The sequence below is a fragment of the Xyrauchen texanus genome, chromosome 37, assembly GCF_025860055.1.
Source record: "Xyrauchen texanus isolate HMW12.3.18 chromosome 37, RBS_HiC_50CHRs, whole genome shotgun sequence".
Lineage (NCBI taxonomy): Eukaryota > Metazoa > Chordata > Actinopteri > Cypriniformes > Catostomidae > Xyrauchen > Xyrauchen texanus.
In genome coordinates this window covers 31217479-31234842 of record NC_068312.1, presented here as the reverse complement: position 1 = coordinate 31234842, position 17364 = coordinate 31217479, and the positions used below count along the sequence as shown (strand labels likewise).

Here is a 17364-nt window from a genome sequence, read left to right as displayed (position 1 = left end):
CTCAGCCTATTAGCTTTTTTTTCCCATTATTGATATTGGTCTGATTTGGCTGATATTAGAAGCAGATAGTTTCATGATTTATGTTGTCCAATTCAAAAATAATCTTTTTTAGCCATGTCCACAGAAATTCATTTAAGTTTGAAACTTCCATTTCTATTGTAAAATAAAATGTTTCAAAATCTATAAAATTCTAGATTGGAAATTTTACTTTGCGAACAGTTTTTTTTAATTATTAATTAAAAAGAATAGACGTATAATAATTACCATTATGTATATAGTTTTTTGAACACAAAAATAATAATTTGGTTATCTGTAGCAGTTAAAATATCTATTATATATTGGTGCATCCCTAGAGGAAAATGTTGTTTCAAGATATAATTTCTGATATAATATAATATAATTTCTTTATAGGTGTAGTAACAGTACACAATGGATACAGTTAATTGAATCTGCACTTTTGACAAACGCCCACAGAGATTCACAGATGCATCCATCACGTGCTGTCTCAGATGTTTAAAAGCCTAAGTGCACATTTTCAAATAAGACCTTGACTCTGATACCCATAACCTCCTGTCATACCCTCCCCCTGCCCTTAGCCTACACTCTTCAAACCCCCACACCAACACCATTCGGCCTAGATATAATTCACAGATGAATAATGGATGGACAGACTTTCATGTCTCCTGGACTTGGAGTTCACTGCTTTAAGCACTGTAGCTGAGGCCATGTAACAGGAACTGCATATAACATGAGATTCTTCTACTGTCTCTCTGACTGTATATCTGTTTGGCTGTCTGGATTTGTGCTAGTTTAGACTGCAGAGAGCAAATTTCTGAGATGTTTTACATAAGATGAGGTTTAAGTGGTTTGTATTTTCTCTTCCATGAATGCTTGTCCCTTACCACAGGCTTTTCTTTGAGCTTTCATTTCTCTTCCCTTCTTTCCTTTTTTAATAGCTAATAGCATTATTCTTAAAAACTATTCTGTTATGTATTAACATCTATATACTAATTTTGCAATATTCATCAGTGCACATAGTTCAAAATAAATAAATATGTGCTTTCATAGTCATTCATCAAAATGTAAACTTTTTCTGCCTCTGAAATGAATTTTCTTTTCTGTTGACGTAAACACTTGATCTGTAGCTGGATGCTAACCATTAATAAACTTTTCTATCCTTTTACATTTTTTTATATTTACACAAAATTTTGTATCCATGTTTTATTTTTTATTATTCATTCAAATCAATGTTTGCTTGATTGTTTCTCCACTAAGAAAGAGGCAACCACAAACCAGCTAGCGCACAATTAGCACCTTTGCTCCTTTCTGAGTGACAGCTTGTGAAAAGGTCCATCAATAATGTACAGTACTGGGAGGCTGGAGCCAAGCTGGTTCTGCCAAGCTACCGGCCCACTGAACATGGCCCCTGTGTGCCATCATGTCCTTGGGCCAGCACAACTGGGGAACGATGCACTCCCTTAGGTCTCCGATCAGAATCTGTGTTAATGAGAGCTGCTGCACCTCCATACGTGTGCTGAATAACAACAAAAAGACCTCCTACACACCTCAAAATAGCCACAACCTATCTGCCAAAACAGCAGGTGAAAACAAGATGGTGGAAGGTAGACAAGGCTGATATAACACCTCTGAAACACATAAGTGGATTGGAGGTGATTGGAAGGCCACTATTATTTATGCTATGGTTTAAAGTATTTAGGTAACGCATGTTATATTTCATTAAAAATAGGCTTAACTTGTCAGCTTATTATGCAAAGTCATCTACATATAAACCATTCGTAGGTAGATTTCCTCGACAAGCAAAGCATTGCTCTGTTTGTTTGTGTGAGTTTGGGTGTAGCTATTTGTTTGTGTGTTCATTATTTTTGTGATTCTGTTTGATGCTGCTAGAGACACAGAAATTACAAACTTCATCTTTAAATTAACCTTGTATTCAAATATTTATTTTGAAGTTGTGGGCAGTCCAGATGGTCAATAAAATACCTTATTCATAGCTGATTAATTAGTGAACAAAAGCAACTAAATGAAAGGCAAATGTACAGTAGTCAGATATTTTTGAAAAAGTGCTTTGAAATGAATTGTGGTATTTGTTCAAGTCTGTGTAAATAATAAAAATGGATCATATAAAAGCCTAGAAATCAGAATGGACAATTTGGTCTATCACAGTGTGTGTGTGTGTGTGTGTCCATATTTGAAGCGGAAGTGAGAGAATGATGCCATTCCCTGCTCTTTGATCAGAACAAGCCCCAAACACTAATTACACTGACTGCTCTCTCAGCAGGCAAAAAGCTGCTCAAAGCTCCCCATGACAAGAGCTCTGCTCAGATTTAAATGAGCTGTATGAATGCCACAAACAAAACACACACATATGCTAATTTACATGCAATACAATGCAATTCATACAAAACATACAAAGACATACAAATTACAATTTGGAAACAACATACCCACTGCGGCTAAAAATGGATGTTACTCTTCGAAGTTCTTAATCCTGTTCTATACATACATAGTTTGGTTATTACTAGTCTACTTTGTCAATGATTGGAAGTTCAGAAGTGAGTCAGCTGGTTTGAAAGTGACTATAGTATTCTATACACACATGGAAAGATAATTTATGATTTTCACTCCAACATTTCAATGTGGTTGTCACTCCCAAATGTTGCATTGTGCATGTGAACATAGATACATTCAAGGTCGCCCAGTTCCCCTCTCTCATGTGTTTCTTGTTGTATCTTTATCACTGCAGATGGTTTCTTATGTCCTTGTGTTCACTCCAACTGTGAAGATCCTTTCAACCTCTCTCTCTATTGGATAACAGGAGGTGTGACTGAGCAGACAGCCAGTCATGAGCTCAAGCTATAAAGTAATAGCAAATGTATTGATTCAGTCATTAAACCTTGAAACGCTGAGGGATTCAATGGGAACCAGGGAGATCAGTTCTGAATCGGCCCATACAAAGGAGACATCTTTGTATAAAATAAATAGATCTCAGACCCTGGCTTATGAAGAGGTTTGTAATGTCAAAATTAGATAAAATAAACAAATAGAATAGTGCTGTCCGTCGATTAAAATATTTAATCGCAATTAATCGCAGATTTTGAAAGTGCTTATTTTGACTCTATATATTATTTTTTTCCATTCAAAATGCATTTTGATTCTCTCTTCATAGAAAAAAATATGCAACAATAATGTTTTATTAATGTCCAAACTATGTATTCCAGTGTATTCCACAATATAAAGACAGAAATGCACAAAAATAGCATAAATTCAAGTAAAATTAAACATTTTCCAAAGTCTAAGCGGGAGGTTGACTAACTGAAAGAACTAGTCCCCATAGGTTGAATATTCATTGCAATGAGCATTAAATCTCTTAAACGGTCATCCTCTACATTATTAATAGTGGCTATTCACATTACGACAGCAATCATGAAGTCACATTCACATGATTCGTGCCGTTTTTACTCCACAGTAAAACACTTGCAGAGAACGTCTTGTTTTGCTTTTAGCACTATCACTGCGCACGTAAATGGTATTTCATCTGAATTGTCCAGTATAATGGACGCACAACACGCCAAAGGGGTGAATGCAGCATTTCACAGCTCCCATCTGGTTATTTTATTTTTATTTATTTTTTTACAAAAAAATACAGTTAAGAGGTCCTTTCTCAATCACTTGATCATTGATAAGGAATCACTGCTATGTGTATTTGTGGTGTGCGGCAGTGTATTGAATTAAATGTCAGAATCTTATTTAAAATCAGTTAATTAGATAATTGTGACAAAGATAAATTAACGCGTTATACATTTTAAATTAACTGCATGCTTTAACAAGTTAATTCTGACAGCTATAAAATAAATAAATAAGTTTTTTTTTACGGCTGATATTCATGATATACACAAATGGCAAGTGATTTCTCAAACGCAAGCGCCAACAAAACAAAATGTCTGGGAGACAAGGCTGACTCTTACAAGGTTTATGTCATTAAATATTTCAAAGATATTCAAGAGCTTTGTTTGAGACACTTAATAGCAAGTAAACAATTCATCATTGAGCAAATCTGCACAGTATATTCTGCTCTGTTCTCAGAGTAATATCTGATTTCAGGCCAGTTCTTGTCCAGAATAAAATCCAAAGTGTTCTAGAATTTATGCTGATAATTAAAAGTCTGGCTATGTCAGACTAGATTGCCTGTAACTCCCTATGCAATCTATAAATGTTAATACAGCTTCACATACTATAATCTCTTTGTTTTAAATTGGTTTAAATGGAGGTACATGGGCATACTGTAAATGTATATAACATCAAATACATGAAACACATTGGAGCTCCAGTTGTCAGCAAGAGAGATTTGTTACCTCTTCTTTCGTGTAAATGGAGATTCCAGAAGATCAAGGGATCACTGTGACAAAACAGTCAAAACAAAATGTCCCGCCCCCATATCACTCACTTAAGATACAGAGGGGGAAAGCTCCACCCAGTAATGTACGTAGGGTTACACCCCTGTAGACACATGGAGAAATCCACCCCGTTCCAATCACGCTGTGTACAAAAACAGCTCCACAGGCACAAAAAATTCCACTCATTCCTGTCTATTACTGTAGTTCTTGTTTGTAAATCTCAAGTAATGCTCAAATTAATTTGATCAGGCTTGATCTCAAGTGGTCTGGAAAGAGAGAGAGAGAGAGGACAAGAGAGAGCAAAAAAGGGTGAAAGCAGCTGTCCAGCAAGTGCTCATATTTCCTTCACTGCTGGCTCTTCTTTAATTACAACTGCTGGGCTAAGACAAATGGCTTGCAGAGCAGGTTAAATACCGCATGAGACTCCAAATCCATAAGTCTTAGAAAGAATGCATGAAAATCTGTTTAATTGCACTCACCGCAATTTGAGTCACCTATACTGATGAGTTTTGAACAGGAAAGCTAAGCTCAGAGGAAGGACTACATAGTAACATGGTACTATTTTTAAAATATTTTGAAGTGCTTGGTTGTTGTTCTGATTAATGGTGGGAGTCAGAAGACATTTACTGTAGGTAACCATGGGCAAACAATTGCTGACCCTTACAAAAATACAGTATAGTGTTCTAGCAAACCCCTGTGGCAAACACTTGGCAAGCATTCTGCAAAGTTCTTATTTTCATATGCAAATGAGCATTGTTTGTCACAAATGTAATACATGCTGCTGGCTCTGTTCAAAAACATGACCCGCATAATATACTTATCCCGCCCACATATTTATCTGATTGGTCCATTGTTTTAAAGTTGGCATTGATTAGCTGCCCTGTGTTTCAAAAGCTGACCCATTTAAACTTGACATGGTCTTAAAAACATGGTTCTCCTGGCACGAGATGCTGAAAAAAAGGTTTTTAAGGTTGGCAGCTCAGTGTTTGGCAGGTACTGACTCCAAGCATTTATAAAACTTTCACGTACCACTGTACCATCAGGAACCTCAATTGCTCATTTCCGTGCCTTAAAACCTTAGCATATTGAGGCGATCTGTGTTCCTGCCAGTATAAGGGGATACTGACACTTTGAACTGCCCCTCTCTAAATATTGAGCTTTCAATATGACTACATCAGATCTAACCAGAGAGAGAGAAAGAGAGGGCTATAATAACCCACTAAATTGCCTCCCTGGGGCACCAGTGTGTTCGCAGAATATCAAATTCCCTTTTCGAACACTCCACAGACAGGGAAAGAAAAAAAGTCCTCATAAATCTAGCTATGGTAATTAGTGTTTCATTGAAGGTTTATTGAATAAAATCATCACTTGATCTCAACAGACTCTGACACTAGACCTATATGTGATAAACTACAGCTCTCAGCTTTATGTGTCTCACAAATCACTTTACAACTTTTGATAGACAGGAAGGTAAATATGAAAGCTGCCTGACAGGTGCTTCAATTTCCCTGTTGCTCTATTTTCCACTCTTTCATTGTCCATCAATCCACTTTTACAGCAGAGGAACATCAAAGTGGTTTTGTAGAAAAGAAGAGACAGTGCCACAACTGAGTAATACTGGAAACTGTGTAAAGTTTCAACTGAATGCTGGGAAATGGAGAAAGCCATTGATTTTTGAGGATTAGTTCTGATCTGGAGGATTAAGACACTGACATAAATTACAATACCATACACTGGCCACATTATTATTAAGCTTTAAACAAGCTTAAATTTGTGGTTGTTGACAAGGCCGCAACCATGACTTAAACATTGGTCGGGGGTGTTGAGATCAGAAATATAATGGTCCTCTTTGGCTCTTTAAAATAGTAAAGGTGCTGAATGCAATACTTTTCTCAAGTTGTCCCTCATTGTGATAATGCAATACTTTGTGTTTTATAGATCATTTTCCTAGACAATGTCAAGTGAGTTTTCTAAAAAGCTACTTCAAAAACCAGCCAGATTACAACATTCATTCAATTTCCCTACAGCGCACATTCACTCTTTGTCTTAAGACTGATATGCTGAAAACTGCTTTGTTAATATTTTCACATTCACACTTATGAATGACATACAAATCACGTACTGGACATGATATATTTTCAACTCAAAATAGCGAATCCACAAGGTTCCTGCTTAGCGTCTTAAACTTTAGTCTGCCTTCATCAATTTGATTTGCTATCTCAAATTACATTGACGAGTGGTGTTAGACTACCAAGCATGCTAAACATGACCCTTTTTTAAAACCAATGACAATTAGACAGCGGAGCATAATGGACTGTAGCAGACCAGCTACAAGGATATCAATTATTGGGGGGGACTTGTTACGGCCCTGGTTGATGATATCGCAACTGTTAATTAATTGATCTTCCACTCACGTTTATAATGGAAAAATTCATAAAAATATAACATTTGCAACTTGACACAGACATACATTTGTATGATGGTGGAACATGCTGAGATTAAATCCTTTTGTAACTTGTAAAATGAACTCCAAGCAGTCATTTAGAATAAGCTTTTTCCAAAGCAATGTAGGAGGTATTCAAACAGAATGCATTTACATTATGTGTTCAAAAAGAGCAAGATGGATCAGATAGCAAGGGTTTCAAGATGTGTTTTTAAAAGTTGAACTACATGCTGTCTTAAAAACAAAACTCTCAAGGAAAATAATTTTCAGCAAAATAAACAAACAAAAACATTTAAAAAATATTGCTAATGAAATGTAAGAGTGTGTCCTTTGCAAACGCTCATATACAGTACACTTCTTATCAGGACAATGCCCCTTGAAAGAACCTAGGGTTACGTATCAGAAGCCTTACCCTATATATAATGTATATAACATTTACCCTAGACATAAAATTGATTGGGCATGTTTTGAACCGGGAGCCCCTTCCTTTGACTGCAAAGAAAAAACAAAACAAAAGAAAAAACATTTGTAAATAAGGAAAGAGTATTTCTTAGGCTAGTCAATAAGTGAAACACAATTAGAATTCAGCTCAGGTTTTTCCTCCCTTCCACCCAAAACCTTTTTTTACCACAATAAATCTGTTATCCTGTCAAACAGACATGCCAACTTACTTTCCTTTACCACCTCAACAGAAGCCGACATTCCAAAAACAAGGTCAAAGTGGCCTGCCAGACACGCACACACACACACACACACACACACACACACACACACACACACACACACACACCACTCTCACCTAAAGTCTAACAGATATCCAGAGCCACTAACTTTAAAGAGCTTCTCTTCTTTAGTTGACAGGAGCTTACCCACACACACACACACAAGGTCACATATCCTGTGGGCTATTAGTTGTTGGTTCTCAGAGATTGACGCTAAATTGTTGGATGTCACAGAAATCTGGCTTTACTCTTATGAATGTATTGCTTCTGGTAAAATAGACTATCCTTTCTCTCATCATTTAATTGATTGATTCATAGGACGACATGAACTTTAGTTCATACACAAACACCATATTTTGTCAAAGTATGTAGTGTCATGCCATGTTTTGTCACGTAATGTAATGCCATAAAACACATGGAATAACAACTGCAACCCATTTTATTTCCATGTGACATATTTGTATGTGAAACAGGATTTTCTAAGAAAAAAAAAATAGGGTAGAAAAGATTTTCTCCATTGGGAATTTATTGGATCACAAATTCCTATCATTTTTATGAAAGATTATAAAGAAAAAAAATGGTTATTGGAATACTTAAATGTGCAGAATAAGATTTCATGTTGACTTCAACTGTTCCATTGGATGCATTGATCAAGAAAATGTATTAATAAAAATGCCACATTTGATGTTCCTTCTCTTCCCAACACATTGAAAAAAACAATACAGTACTAATAACCAACCACACAGTCTTTCATCTAAGTTCATAAATTATTTCTCCAGTCAAAAATTCACTTTGACACATTGAGGAAATTATAGACCAATTTAGAAGTACTGGAACAACATCAATCATGGGTCTATTCTGTCACTTTGAGATAAAATACTTTAAAACCCTAGAACTTTGTTTACTCCTGTTCAACAGTGCCTAAGAAAAAACATTTCCACGCAACACCCACTACCCTCACGGCTCAGACATCTGACGTCCTGTATTAATTACAGATATGCTAAACTGCCCCACTGTCTTGAAAGAGATGTGGCATCGCTGAAATATACTCTATTAATAGCAGATAGTTTTTTTTGGTGTAGTGGAGAGGAGCACAGGATGGAAAAAGTGTTTGGTCTTGATGTGTGTTCGGTAGGGAGTTTCCTTACCTTCTATGGATGGGGCCTGGTCCTGAGCTGCATACAGCATCTCCTTGAAAGCCTGTGTCAGAAAAATAGTGACGTTAATGACAAGATCATGGTCTTATGGTATGGTTCAATGGGCTAATGGTGTACACAGTTCTGTTACACTGAATTCCTTTATGATTCATAGGACTACAATAAGGTAGCTTGTCATAGCAAAGATATTTTACTCTGGCCATGGCAAGGTAACTGAGGATACATCAATGTTGAAGGCCTGTACTAAAGACCTTGATGTACTAAAACTCTTGTTTCTTTAAACGTATGAATACGGAATACGTTTTCCCACTTCTCATAGCATCTTTTAACCTTGCAGATAATGTAAATTGCTTGACAATTATGTGCTGTCTGTTGCCAGATTCTCTAGGCTAATAAAATGTATAACTCTATTCCAAAGGGCTTTGATAGATTGATCCCCAATGTCAATTTTTAGAATATGATTTGATATCAGCAAGGTTCTTCTCAGTAATTAGTGTGTTCCATTCATTCAAAGAAGTCATTTTTGAATCAGGGAGAATTTTGCTATAATGTAGCATTATGGACATTAGTCAGGGTAGATGCCATTTAGATGTACAATACATTTAATTTCTACTGTTATGTACCTTGTACCCCCTCGAATCTTAACACAATGTAATATTCAAGAATCCTAAAGGCTAGACTTTTACATCCAAAAATACTTCATATTGACCATTGCTGTCAAGGTCCAAAACGAAACAGTTTAGTAACTGTCTGTCTCCCTCATGTTTCCAAGGACTCTTATTTTGAAGTGATTCCCAGACTACATTACCCAGTATGCACTGCCTTCATCACTGCAATCTGTTCCTCATAGTTCTCAGCTGTTTTCCATTCCCTCGTTAGTTCTTGTTTGTATATATATGTATATATATATATATACATATATATACCCTCTATTGTTTGCAGTTGTTTTTTGTTTTGAGTTCCTGTTTGTTGTTTGAATGATATACATTTTTATTAAAGCCTGCACATAGATTCTATGTCTCATCTCAGCAACCATTCATTACAGAAGAACTGACCCAACATGGCTCTAGTGGCTGTCCGTATTCTGCTCCTCAAGCAAGGGGACCATCTAGTTGAGGATTACGCCTGTGAGTTCTTTTTATTGCACTATCCAGACCGCTCTCTGGTGGTTTTCTTCCGGACCAGTCTGAATAGTGCACTGAAGGAACTGATTCTCCGGCTGATCCTCACTGGAAGCTAACTGAATATGTTGAGAAGGCTCTGGAACTTTGCAGTTCCCCTTTCACAGTGGATTATGGCAGGAACCCTGGGCCAAAACCTGCATCTTCGGCTCCTTGCTCCAAACCCTGCCATGGCCAATGAGCCAGCACTCATGCCTATAGCCTCAACCATCACAGAGCCAATGCCTGTGGCCTCGCCCACTCTCGTAACTGTGCTCCCAGTTGTCCAGAAAAGGACACCTTCTCACCAGTCTCTGCCCGTGCTTGCGACCACGGAGGTCGTCGCACATCCCATGGCTCAGCCTCCCATGGCTCTGCCCCTCGAGTCTCCCATGGCTCTGCCCGCTCCCCAAAGACTCCTCTTCCAGCAGTTTTGGCCGCCCTCCCAGTGACTCTTCTTACAGTGGCTCTGCCCGCCCCTCCCCAGCGGCTCTGCCGCCCCCCAGGCCTCCTGACCCAGTCCCGGCCCTGTGGCCGCCTCCCAGATCTCCCTACCCAGTCTCTACCCTGAGGCAGCCCCACTGGACCCAATCCTTACCCTGGGGTCTTCTCCCTGGCCACCTGGTCATCTTCTGGGTCCCCTTCCTCACTAGTATCTTCCTGCACTCCTCGGCCATCTTTGGGGCGCCAGGAGTCACCCCTTAAAGTCGGTCTACCTCATGTTTTCTAGGACTCTTATTTTGGATTGTTTTCAGGACTACATTTCCCAGTGTCCACTGCCATCTGTTCCTATTTGTTCTCACCTGTTTTCCATTCCCTCATTAGTTTTCGTTTGTGTGTGTACCCTCTCGTTTTTGCATTCCTTTGTCAGTTCCCGTTTATTGTTTGACTCATTTTTATTAAAGCTGCACATAGATCCTACGTCTCCTGTCTCATTTAAGCAACTATTTGTTACAAGTTTAAAAAAAGCTTTGTGTTGTATGGCCCCAGAAAGCTTGGAATATAGTGCAAAAGTCATATGGAGAACAGTATACTGCTTTGATGTTTTTATACTGAGCTTTCATTGTGCTTTATAATATTGCCATGTGACCCACATTTGGTTTCTGACCATTGAAAATGAGTAAAATGTAACAATTTATGCATGGAGCCACATCATAAGCCTCGTAATGAATTTAACCATACAGGGCAAATAAGATTAAAAAAACGTAAGTTTGTTCTGAATCAAACTCTAAAAGGATATTAAGATATCTTTGATACCTCTGGAGTCACATACACACACAAAACCACAACACAAAGTGCTTTGTCTAATGGTTGGACTCACACCATTGGTGTATAATGCAACAAGGGTGCGGATGTCAACTGATTTTAGTAATATACTTTCCTATCTCTGTGTAATAAAAAAATGACGCTGTCACCTTTCTAAGGATAGATTTGCTCAAAAATCATATGCAACATTTTCATTTAATTTAGACCCCTCTATAAAACAATGAATTACTCAATAAATATTGATCAATGGCATTTAATATTTTGGCTTTCTTCACCATTAATGTTTATCTATCTTCAGACAAATTATTAACAAACTCAAAGATTTCAGCCGAGTAAGATTCAGAATAATTTCTTTGACATGGACTGTACATCTACATATCCCTTGTAGCCTCATATCCTTTTGCTTTAATTTCATTCGCATTCAATTAAAAATAGTGTTTACCCTGACTAAGGTTTGTAAAAGAGTGAAAAATATAGAAATAAAGTATGTTAAAACATTTGCATAATGTAAAACTAAATCCAATAGCTACCACAGGAGCTATTCAATCTGACCTGACTCTTAAAAATACTTAATGTAATCTAATGCAGTCAGGTTGACTCAGTAAAAATACATTTTTTGTCTTGAATAAAACCAGTTCATTTAAATGTTACCCCATCAAGCACCTTTTAGGTTACCTTAGACTTACTTCCTCAAATAAAATATAAATATATCAGAAGTAGCCAACATGAAAACTAATCAACACTCTGGGGATGAAAATTTATCTGGGGGTTTACTACACAAGCTGTCAGTGCAGGAAACTGCTCCATCAATACAAAGCATAGATTGAAATGCATATCTTGACACAACAAAAGAGAAATCACAGTCAAGAAGATTTATTTGCTAAGCATATAACCTTCGTTCAACCTGAACGCTAATCGAGCCAATAATATTGGGCAGTATGGATGCTTTAAAGATCAATATATACAAATGTCACACTCAAGTTCAAAGCCTGGCCAGCATGTCTGCCAGTGAAATAACAGAATCGTCAAGATGGCACCATTGCCATGATAATGATGATGGTGACAAAAAGGCAAGATGAACATCACCGCAGTATTCAAGATATGCAACCACTAACTATAAATAGACTACACGTGCACTACACATCTACTCTTTCTAGAAATGTATGTTTCAACTACTATGAGATTTGGACAGATCTGTGCATCCAGTGAGCCTGTCAGCAGATGTCATCCCAGTGGGAGTGGGAGAGCGAGTCCTTGTGTTTGTGTATGTGTTTGTATAAGTGTGTGTCAGAGCATGTGTGAAAGAACTGCAGGCCAAGTCAGCCAGCAAGAGCACATTGCTTAAGACTATTATTGACTTATTATAAGTTACTTATTATTATACTTATGGTTTGAAATCTAGCAAAATCACATGCCTCTTCAGTAAATGTGTTCAATGTTTCTCAAATTGCTTCAAGACTCTTTTATATATATGATAAATACACAGCACCATGCATAAAGATATTAATTATGTGCTTATCAATGGTTTTATGCTTTTGCGTATATACAAAAACATATTTTTCCTTAAGTATAGGTATTTATGAACCTGTATATAATGTAGTCTGGCAGGATTTTTCCTTCATTTCAATTTAATTGCCGGCCACCCAAGCTAGATTTCAGCCACTAAGGAAAATTTTATGATTTTCCTCTCACATTCTGAGCTTGATGCTAAATATGCTTCTCATCTGAAATGTGCATTGGCGCAGTGCGATTGAAGGCTGGTTTTCACACAAGTATGCACTTTTTTTTAAAATGTTGAGCAAACTTTTAAAAAATCAAGGCAATGTGATCAGGTCAAATTTGATGACGTATTCAATGATTTCTCTCAAAACTGTCTTGATAATTGTCCTCATTGCTTTGCTAAGTCAATGTGAAATCGTTCACCAAACGCAAAATTTCTTATTAACAGAACTACTAATTTCTTGTTCAGCCAACTATCAATTAACAATAAGAGAAATGTCCTTTTGTCACCATTTCAGTTACTTTTACATGAAGTTTACAGCAATCTTTGCCTCTATAGATTTGTAAAGTATGTCTTCTAAGTCAAGAGAGTACATACACTTTTTGACATAGCCACACAATAGACCACAAACCTCAATAACAATCAACAAACCTCATGAAGTTAAAAGATGAGCTCTTAACAAGACCACACAACACTTGACTAACAGTAGCAACAAAAACAACAACACCAACAATAACAGCAAAAAATAAAGTCGGCAAACAGCAAAAGAATAAGCCTATAACATTAACATAAAATGTATTCATGTTGCGACGTGTGCTGGGAACTTGCAAATCAGCAACATGGTTCAATATGAAATTATATGTTCAGACAACTCTGTTAGGCTCATTGGGAAAACATATTTGACATGTTTATTTTTGGTCTTAAATGTTTATGTAGATGCAAAGTAATTCACATTTCATAGTATCTGTGACTCAAAATCCCCCATATGCGGAGTAAAAATAATTTTCATTTTTGTGCAATTTTATTTTATTTTTTTATTTATTTGAATTTTTTTTACAGTGTGGCACGAGCCATCACATAACCACAACGTGCTAAACAGTACTGAGAAGGAAAAGAGACAATACTGTGCTATGTGCCAAAATTAAGGTTTTTCCACATCATCACCCTTGCTAAAATGTATCGAGATTTTACACAGTTGTACAGATTCTGTCTACTGGCTGGTGTACTTTAGTTGTTTCTACTCATAACATATTACTGTACTGGCCTTTCTGAATATTTATTATGACTATTGACAGTCATAATTTCTGTAGGTGTCTTTGGCGTTTATAGTAAATTATTGAGCCCATAAGGGTGATTACAGCAGCCATAATACACAGAGATCTTTTCAGCTGCTCACACCTTTACACCATTTCTACATCCATCTCTCCTCACTGAGATGTTACAATATCTGCATAAACACTGAATCGTTCCCTCTTTCTTTTTCTGTAAACGTACCATGCTACAGCTATTTAATATGCAGGGCAGGAAGTGTGAGACCTCATTAATTTATCACTCAATCAGTGTGTCAATTTATCATCAGGGGAATTAAGCATTTTATCAAACATCTTTCACTCTTTCATTACTGCATGCATCTTTCCACAGCACTGTAGCGTGTAGATGTGACCGCTCACTCAAAATCACTTTCAAGACTGAGATTTCATAACATAAGACGATATATGAATCAAACATAAAACAATAATCATCATTCAAAGTTTTAGAGAAAGGACCAGCAAAGGAACTTTTGCGTAGTATTTTGAAGTTCATGCTTTATAATGCTTCTAAAGCCTGTTTATGGATTATTTTTATTATGTAGAGCCTGAGGGGCTTCTTCCCATTGACTTCACACTGTCAGCCACAAAAGACAAGGCAATAGATGAGCTGAGATGAGTCTGTCCAGCAAACATGGCTTACCTGCCCACAGAGGGGGTTCAACAAGCAAACATTAATGATCTCTGCTTTTCTTTAGGAAACATTCTGCTGTCTGTATGACAGTGCAGCAATGGGTCAGACTGTATTAAATATAGCTGACCACAATGAGTTATATGTCTTGACCTTGCCAATTAAAAGCCTAGACTCCCACTTCTCTACAATCTATCACTACATATAATGAACAGAGTAAGATAAGGTTGTACAGTGCTGGAAAGGATATTGCTAATCATCCATCTGTGTGACACATACAGCAATGCAAATCCCAGATTCCCAGATATTGTCAAATGATGAGATGAACATTATGAATTTAATGATTTTCTGTGTATTCAAGTGCCCTTTGTCTTGCTCTTGGCAGATCAAGCTAGAATCTCACTGCAGTCGATATTTTACATTAAAATAGGCACATGCAGACAGTCACTGAGGTTCAACAGGGAAATGCGTGAAGTCCCTACAAAGACGACGGACAAAGCTTATCGAAGCAGATTCAACAGCTATTGAGACAGTATGTAACTGATAGACCAAAGAATATCTGCAACAGATGAACAGAAGTGTTTTGAGCACACTGATATTATATTTATATATATATATATATATATATATATATATATATATATATATATATATATATATATATATATATAAAAATACATAGATAGATGATAGACAGATAGATAGATTTTCAGTCCAAACAACAAACAACATAAGACAAAATTAAGGTAACCGAAATTTATTCAAATTGTAATCATTTGACTAATAATAATAATAATAATAATAATAATAATAATAATAATAATAATAAACCTCTTTGCATTTACTAACTCTGAATTATCTCAAATGATTTTAATTAAGGATGTTTTTCTTAATTATCTTTATTGTATTCTGCGGAAGCTGATGCTTAGGGCATGTTACATTTAGAGATATAGATATACCATGAATCTCTCCATGTCCAGACCTCTTTCCTTTGTTCATATTTCATAAAGCAAATCATGGAAACCTTGGAAACCACGGACTACAGCCATGGTAAACCCTCTGTCTATACATTTATACAACATAAAAAGAGTGCATTTTAAACATTTTTTTTTAAAGAAAATAAAAGCTTTCTCAGGAGAGATAAGTAACTCTGTGCTCCCACACACAGAAAATTAGACAAAGTGGGCAAGCAAACTAACTATTCATCTTATAATGCCCTTTCTAGTTTAATCCCAAAAATAAAACAACACCATCATCTGAGGAACAGTTAAGTTGAGTTTACTTATTATGACTTTACAATTTTGAATGATGAATTTGAAGTGGTTTCTCTTTTCTTTTCTTTTTTCTGCCAAAGGGGCAGGCAGGTGTTTGGCTGCGCTCCAGACACAGTGATGACAGTGAGAGTAACAAGACAGCAGGCGACAATGAGTTTGAACAGGTCCCGAAATTAATCTAGGACAAATATAAACTGTCCAATGAAACAGGACAAATGATTTATTTATTTTGCGTTTTTGGACGTATAAGCTGCCAAAGCGACTGACCCTCATTAATGTCTGAGCAGGTGGAGACAAATAAACACATTCTAATGTTTTCATAGAGGACTTAACATGTTATTCATTACAGAATATGCACTTATTATTTAATTATTTTATCGAAATAACCCTTGTTAACCATAATATTTTATTTAAAAAAAATACATTAGCCTACATTGCCTAATTCGCATAACCGCAAACCACATTTCATCCTTCTGCATAATAAATGCTACATTTATAATCTATTAAAATAAATTGATCAGATGAAATTTAGTTGAGTGTATCTGAATACTGGTAGAACCTTTAACAGATTAGCTTCACAACCTCTGGGATACAATTAACAAAATGCAGCAAGGGAAAATTATAAATAAAACTCGGCCTTCTTCTTACCTCATACTGAATATATTGTTTCCTCCATTCTGGAGTAATATGGGCGGACAGGTGCTCCGCAAACTTCATGCTGGCGGAGCAGATATCCACAGCCTGTCTATAATAATATCCTCGGGTCGGTCGGGCAGCGTGTTCTTAGGGGCTTATGTTATTTCTGTCACTAAGTTACGCAGCCGCTCTTCTTAAATCCTGTCCCGTCTGCTACAGTCCACTATTTCACGTAGCCACATATTAGCCCGTTGAAAGTGAAACGCGGAACAAAAAGAGATTAAAAGTAACCTTCTTCTGTCCGAAACAGGTGACTGAATTACAGTGCTAAAGCCCCGGACCAGGCGTCTCTGCCTGGGAGTGACTTTCTCTCTCGCGACACTCCGAGCGCTTGTTAAGTAGTTGCTGCTGTCCGCCATCAGCGCGCGCTCGGTGAGAGACGTATTTGCGTCACAGCGCACCGAGAGGCGCGTGTAGAAATAGCTGTTTTCATTTGGTAAGAACTTTTTATATGAGTAAATTAAGAATTGCAAGCCTTGTTTTATCATATATATTTTATTTAGATTTGATATCTTCTTATAGCAAAGCTGTAAAACAACATTAATACATTTTTTCAACAGGTATAATTTTGTCATTTTGCATTATTTAATTAAATGTTCTTGTTTATAAAAAGCAATGAAAATGTGATTCTAAAAGAAATTGTTGTTTTTGTCTAGTCAAGATAGATTTCTAAGTTCCAATGCATCAATATGTCAGCCAAAAGGAAACCAGTTTCCTAACAGTATGCTTACCAGTGAGTGTAAATGTAGAACTTTAATAGCAACCCGTATTTATTTATTTATTTATTTAGTT

General features: G+C 36.6%; 1 protein-coding gene across 1 annotated transcript in view; it reads right to left on the bottom strand.

Annotated features, from left to right (window-relative positions):
- LOC127631158 (xenotropic and polytropic retrovirus receptor 1 homolog) overlaps nt 1-16915 on the bottom strand; it is a 111611-nt gene extending 94696 nt beyond the window's left edge. Inside the window, exons 1-2 of the mRNA XM_052109167.1 lie at nt 16525-16915; nt 8729-8780 (exon numbers count right to left, since the gene is read on the bottom strand). Coding sequence (XP_051965127.1) covers nt 8729-8780; nt 16525-16593 — 121 coding nt within the window. The 5' untranslated portion in view covers nt 16594-16915. The remainder of the gene's footprint in view (nt 1-8728; nt 8781-16524) is intronic.
- Between the last annotated feature and the right edge of the window lie 449 nt (nt 16916-17364).